Here is a 7,185-nt window from a genome sequence, read left to right on the forward strand (position 1 = left end):
TCAAACACACAGGAGAGTTAACCTTTTTTTACAAATGCCCATTTTGAAGGTTTTCGCAACAGCTTAAACAAACAGCCTCATGATAAGGCTAGAATCAATCTCTAGAACCATGATCTAAAATCTGCTATTTCCAAGAGAATGGTGGTTGTGCCGTGTCAGGATCTCCATAGAACCCAGTTAGGTCCCACAAAATGACTTTAGTGTTAACCAAAATTGTGGCATCAATGTGAACGTTAGCAACTCTTGAATTTTACCCCCAGATAATTCTGGCAATTTTGGAGTGGGTCCGAACATCACATTGCTCTGATTTTCTCCTTTCTCTGCTATAAATTTGCTTTCTGAAGTGCTAAATAGCCATATTAGCCCTCTTCCTCTCTGGACAACACACAGATGTACCGTTTCAACACATAGCCAATTACCAACATTTTAGCTAAACAAAGTTCCTTGAACCATATTCCATGGGACTTTCCCCTCCCTCATCTTTTTACATGCATGCTTTTATTCTTCTTTGGTGCTTTTGCCTGTTTCTCACCTCTGTAACTAGCGGGAATAATGTGACAGACCAGTTGGCATTGCTTGAGTTCAAAGCCAAGATAACTCATGACCCTTTTGGGATTATGAGCTCTTGGAATGATAGCATTCACTTTTGTCAATGGCAAGGGGTTACTTGTGGTCACCGTCATCAAAGAGTCACCGTACTGAACCTGCAATCACAAAAACTGGTAGGCCCTATATCACCATTTGTTGGAAATTTAAGTTTTCTGAGGAATCTAACCCTTCAAAATAACAGTTTTCATAGCGTAATCCCTCCAGAAATTGGCCGTTTGCGAAAACTGCAAGTCTTGCGATTGGACAACAACACCATCAGTGGCATAATTCATAGCAATCTATCTAGTTGCACCAACCTCATCGAGTTCAATGTTGGTTTTAACTATTTGGTAGGTGAAATACCTGCAGAGTTTGCTACCTTGTCTAAGCTCCAAATATTTGCTATTCCCAAGAATAATCTTACAGGAAGTATTCCACCCTCTTTTGGAAACCTATCATTTCTGAAAGAGTTTTCTGCAACTTATAATCACTTGGGTGGGATTATTCCTTATTCTTTTGGCCAATTAACCAAACTCACACTTTTTGGTGTAGGCTCAAATAGGTTGTTTGGTACAATTCCTCCCTCAATCTACAATCTCTCTTCATTAACAAAGTTTGATATAGGAGACAACCAAATCCAAGGACGTCTTCCATCAAACATAGGCATCACTCTACCAAAAATTGAATTTTTTTCCATTAGCCGAAACCAATTTACAGGATTTATCCCTGTTTCAATATCCAATGCCTCAAATCTAAATACAATTTATTTGGGTATAAATAAACTAACCGGAAAAGTTCCTTCTTTGGAGAAGCTAATTAAAATGAGGCGTTTCCTCATTACCCTCAATTTTCTTGGAAATGAGGAAGCAAATGACTTGAGCTTTCTCTGTTCCTTGACAAATGCAACCAATCTATGGAGGTTGGCTATAAATGGCAACAATTTCGGGGGCAAGTTGCCTGAATGCATTAGCAACTTCTCAACTGATCTTACTGAATTATACCTAGATAATAACCAAATATTTGGATACATTCCTGTTGGGATAGGAAATTTGATCAATTTGGAGAGACTCGAAATGTGGAACAATAAATTATCTGGCAATATCCCTTTTGAAATTGGAAATCCTCATAAGCTACAATTTTTGGATTTATCTCAAAACAATTTCTCTGGGAACATTCCATCCTCCCTTGGAAATTTCACAAATTTGTTAGAATTATATTTACAAGAGAATAATCTTCAGGGAAATATCCCTTCAAGTCTTGGTCAATGTCGAAATCTGATTTATTTGTCTCTAGATCATAACAATCTCAGTGGTTCCATATCTCCACAAGTCATTGGTCTCTCGTTCTCACCAGTCAGTTTAGACATTTCTGCCAACCAATTTACCGGTGCTCTTCCAATGGAAGTAGGAAATTTCAAAAATCTAGGATATTTGGATATTTCTGAAAACATGATGTCCGGTAAAATTCCAATGAGTCTGGGAAGCTGTGTAAAGCTAGAATTTCTAGCCATGAGAAGAAACTTCTTCCAAGGGACCATCCCTTCATCTTTTGAATTGTTAAGAGGTCTTAAACAACTTGATCTTTCCAACAATAATTTTTCAGGTGAGATTCCAAAATTCTTGGAGCTTTTTGACTTGCAATTACTAAATCTATCTAACAACCATTTTGAGGGTGTGGTACCAACAAAGGGAATTTTCAAGAATACGAGTGCAACTTCACTTAACGGAAATGGTGAGCTCTGCGGCGGCATACCGAAGTTTCAGCTTCCTAAGTGCAAATACAACAAATCAAAAAAGAAGAAGTTGACTCTTACTGTGAAATTAATAATCTCTATACTTTCTGGGCTTTTTGGAGTAACTTTGATTCTATCGCTTCTACTTCTTTGCTCTTTAAGAAAAAAAAGGAAGAAAAATACCTCAACTGATTCAATAAATTTCCTTTTGAATGTATCTTACCAAAGTCTCCTAAATGCTACCAATGGATTCTCTTCTGCTAATTTAATTGGTAAGGGTAGCTTTGGGTCCGTGTATAAAGGAATTCTTGATCAAGGCAGACATATGGTTGCTGTTAAGGTGCTTAACCTCTCACATCGAGGAGCTTCCAAAAGTTTCATGGCCGAGTGTGAGGCTCTAAGAAACATCAGACATCGAAATCTTGTAAAGGTACTCACAGCATGTTCAGGTATTGACTATCAAGGTCATGATTTTAAAGCTTTGGTATATGAGTTCTTGAGAAACGGTAATCTAGATGAGTGGTTGCATCCAACTCCAAGAACAAATGAGGCTATTGAGGAGCCAAGGAAGTTAAGTATTCTTCAAAGATTGAATATCGCCATTGATGTTGCTAGTGCATTGGATTATCTTCATCATCGTTGTGAAACACCAATTGTTCATTGTGACCTTAAGCCAAGTAATGTTCTTCTCGATGATGACCTGATTGGACATGTAGGCGACTTCGGCTTAGCAAGATTCCTTCATGATGTTTCCCAAGATTGTTCTGCTAATCAATCAAGCTCCATTGGGGTTAGAGGAACAGTTGGTTATACTCCTCCAGGTAAATATATTTTACATTTCTTAAATTTAATTTTCTTTCTTTTTCCCATTGTTTCCTACTATTAATTCAAGCATGAAATGATAGATTCAATATGGATGTATTGTATCTAGAGATAAAATTAGGGCCAACGAAATACAATTTGATGCCTAAGGCAATAATTTTAAGTGAGATTTTTAAAATAGTTAAATATCGATCAAATAATATCTATTTAACTTTTTTTTTTTAGATCAAAGTTTTTGGTTTTTTGAGATGCAAATTACTAATTCAGCTACGTCTCTTGTACAACTAATATTAATTAATTAACTTAATCAACACTCTCATATAAATTTTATTTTTGCAAAACTGTTAAGGGTTTCAATTGAATTGGATTTCTATTACCTCTATTTTAGCGGTCTTCTTGGAGGTGTGAGAAAAAAAAAATACAAAACCCACCTTTTTCCTCTTTTTTAATATAACCTTTTGGAGCTTTTTTTTTTTATGTGGTCCTTGGGACTCTTTTATGAAATTTTATGCATACAGAACCTTAGGCCTAGGCTTAAAGCTGACCCTAGATAAAATGTGTCTTAACAAATTTTCACTTCTCTTTATTTTTTTTTTTTCTTATTACATGCCATTGAAAATAAACCTTTATTACTTGTGAGATTTTTTTTTTTTCTTTTCCTTCTTTTTTTAGTACAAATATTTGCCTATCTTACAACATATGTTACATGCAATTGCAGAGTATGGTATGGGAAATGAAGTGTCACTATATGGTGACACCTATAGTTACGGCATACTATTGTTAGAGATGTTCACAGGAAAGAGACCTACTGATAGCATTTTCCAAGATAATTCAAACCTTCATGACTTTGTCAAAGCAGCTTTGTCAGAACGAAAAATTGACATTATAGATCCTAATCTTCTTTGGGAAAGGCAAGAGGAAGAGACGAGGAGGATAAACAACACTCAAAATGAGGATCAAAATGGAAGTTCCAAAATTCAAGAATGCTTGATTTTGATACTTGGAATTGGAGTTGCTTGTTCCACAGAATTTCCAAGAGAAAGGATGAACATCAGTACTGTTGTAGTTGAGCTTCATAAAATTCGAGAAAGCATTCTTAAAACTAGTATACAAAGACAAGGAGTTCGCGCTACAGGTAAATTTTGTTTTTTCATTGATATATATATTTATATATAGAATTTGGTAATGTACCCACCCACACCACTTGATCTAACTAACTTAATAAAGCCATCCCAAATGTTTAAGGGAATCATATGGCAATTAGAAAGCCACTGTCCATCTTGCAAAACTAAAAAGATTGGAGCCACTTGAAATTTTATTAGTTCATTCTACTATACATAGGATTGGGAATGAATCCAGTTACTCTTCCTCTTCTTCTTTTTTGTGAGTGTGTGTGAGAGAGATATTTGGGTGATTTCCATTATTAAAGGGACATCACAAAAAATTGGCTTACGTCCCCTATTAATCTAGACAGAGATCCCTATAAAAGACATAAGCTTAAATTATCGGCACATGCAGGTACTAAATTGCTGTGATAGACAAGTAAATGCTACAAATTTTAACTAATTAATTTATTGGAGAAATCTTGCTTGTTTAAAATTCCAAATTAGTATGTAATCTCTCATATATATATATATATGATATTTTAAAATAAACATAATTAGATGCATATAACATTCTTAACTAAGTCTAAAAAACTTTCTCAAATAAACATATAGTTTATGGGGTAAAGTGTGCATTCACACAGTTTAAGGAGGTAAATGTTTATCCTCATAGTTTAGAGGTGAAAGTGTAAAAGAAGATATAATTTAGTGGGTAAAGTGTAATTTCTCCAAAATGTCTTGCAAGGATGTTACTTGGTAAGAGTATGCAAATAGTTAATTCTTGGTTGATTCATTAAATTAATTTTTGTTATTGTGATGCAATAAATTTATTTCACATTTACATTTTTCGATTAAAGATATTAAAAAAAAATTTAAGAACATGGTAAAAAAAATTTCATTGAAATTTACATTTGACCTAATATTTAGTTTTTGTAAGAAAAACTAGATTGTATTTGTATATAGAACTATATATTTTAGTATTAGATATTTATTACCACCGCGCACCCTTGGTACAATGGTCACTCCACAAGTATAAATGCTTGTGAGGTGTGAAGGGGCAAGGGCTGGAGTTCAAGCCTCCAGGAAGGAGCTTCACACACATATACACTTAAATTAGGTTAGAGTAAAAATTCTATTTTGTATAATAAAAAAAGTATTAGGTATTTATTATGATAGATATGTATGATATCTTCTAAGTAAATGGATTGCTAATTCAATAAGTATTAAAGGGTAAATTACACTACCATCCATTGACATTTATCGTAACAACACTCCTCACTTGAGATTTATATAAATGCAACAACTAAGTCCATGCCTCCCAAACTATGATTTCACTAATAGAATATTTCATTTTAAAAATATATTCTTATTCAAACTTGGAAAAAATGACACTCCCCTCCCTTGAGATATGTATTAGCTATTACATTTATATAAACCTCAAGGAATGAGTGTCATACTGTCATTTCATAAAACTTAAGAAGGGGAGTGTCATTTCATAAAATTTAAGGTAGCTAGGGGGCTGTAATTTAGTAAATATAAATGAGTTTGGATTTCATAATTCTACAAATTAAATTTCTTGCATTTTAAATTTTCTTAAAGGTGTAAAACAAAAAAACAAAACAAAAATTTGATACTTAATTTACCATTGTAGCCTTGTTGGTAATAGTTTAATGATTATCTTTTAAATTGTAGGGTAACAGCTCAGTCACAAGTCACTACAACGTCATTTTTAGAAATTCAAAGCTTTCTATTATTCTAATTCATTGAAATTTATCTTCCTTTACCACAGGTGCACAAGGTTGATGACTTATTATGAAGGTAGCTAGCATAGTTTGTCAAGTTTATGATATATTATATTGGAGCAAATAATTTGTGTAATTCAGCTAGCAATCATGTCTTTTAATGTACTATTTTCGTTAATTCAGCAATCATATTTCTGGCTTGGCTCAAAAATCTGATGTATTTTCTCTCTGTGGTTTCAATAAAAATGCTTAGTCTTTAGACGCCTAAGAAATTTAAATCTGCCTCTATTTGAAGATTTTCATTTTATGAATTAATTGGCTTTATCGAAAATATGTTCCACCACAATTTGTTTTTATACTTCAGACTGATTTAGTCAGTTTTTCCTAATCTATTGGTCTATGTTTTCCCCCTCAGAAAAAAAAAAAAATATATATATATATATATTACTGTTATTTGTCAATAATTATAAATAAAAATTTAATTAAAAATAATCAATTAAAGATCTTTGTCGCAAAAAACTCTACAAAGTAAGCGTGTGTGTGTTTAATTTTTTTTATTTGAATATAGTCTGGGCTTCAGAAATTGGTTTTCCTTTTCCATTATTTCACTTTGTCCATCTAGAAAGGCCCATTCTTTCCATGTGAAGGATTGTGAATTAGCGTGAAGTGTGAACCCATTTCGTCCTAAGCCTTTTATCAGCCCAAATGGACTTCGTATCCTCCGTATAGGGCTTGCGGTTTTAAGCCCATTTCCAGTTGGCCCCAAAAAAAAAGACTCTTTTAATAATAATTAATACCAGTAAAATTTCTAAGGCATTCATATATTTTGAAAAGAATTTGGTATTTTTATATAACCAAAATAATTGTTATAATAACCATTTTCCCTCTCCCTTATGCGTGTGTTTGTTTCTCAAAAAAAAAAAAAAAGAATTGTTATAATAAGTATTTCAACTTTATTATGATTATTTTTATTATTATCATTTTTGGTGTATTATATGATTATTTTTTATCTACTTTTATTAATCCCTTGTTCATTTGTGAGATTTTCATTAGAATGTGTTATTATAATTTGATCCAGGGGCGGAAAAGGATAATTGCTATTTGCTAGTTGAGAGATTTTAAGGATAAAATAAGAGAAAAGTGTTTTTGGCTAGTTAAGTGAATAAATTTAATAAGAGATCTTATTTGAGATCCAATT

The 7,185-nt window shown here is 32.9% G+C and overlaps 1 protein-coding gene across 1 annotated transcript; it reads left to right on the forward strand.

Moving 5' to 3' along the window:
- The first annotated feature begins 322 nt into the window (after positions 1 to 322).
- LOC112021743 (probable LRR receptor-like serine/threonine-protein kinase At3g47570) lies at positions 323 to 6,246 on the forward strand. Its single transcript, XM_024054311.2, has 3 exons — positions 323 to 3,141; positions 3,861 to 4,277; positions 6,035 to 6,246. Exons 1-3 carry the CDS (start codon positions 459 to 461, stop codon positions 6,046 to 6,048), a joined length of 3,114 nt encoding a protein of 1,037 aa, XP_023910079.1. The 5' UTR covers positions 323 to 458; the 3' UTR covers positions 6,049 to 6,246.
- Positions 6,247 to 7,185: the final 939 nt, after the last annotated feature.

The sequence above is a fragment of the Quercus suber genome, unplaced genomic scaffold, assembly GCF_002906115.3.
Source record: "Quercus suber isolate HL8 unplaced genomic scaffold, Cork oak 2.0 scaffold_497, whole genome shotgun sequence".
In the NCBI taxonomy this organism is placed as follows: Eukaryota; Viridiplantae; Streptophyta; class Magnoliopsida; order Fagales; family Fagaceae; genus Quercus; species Quercus suber.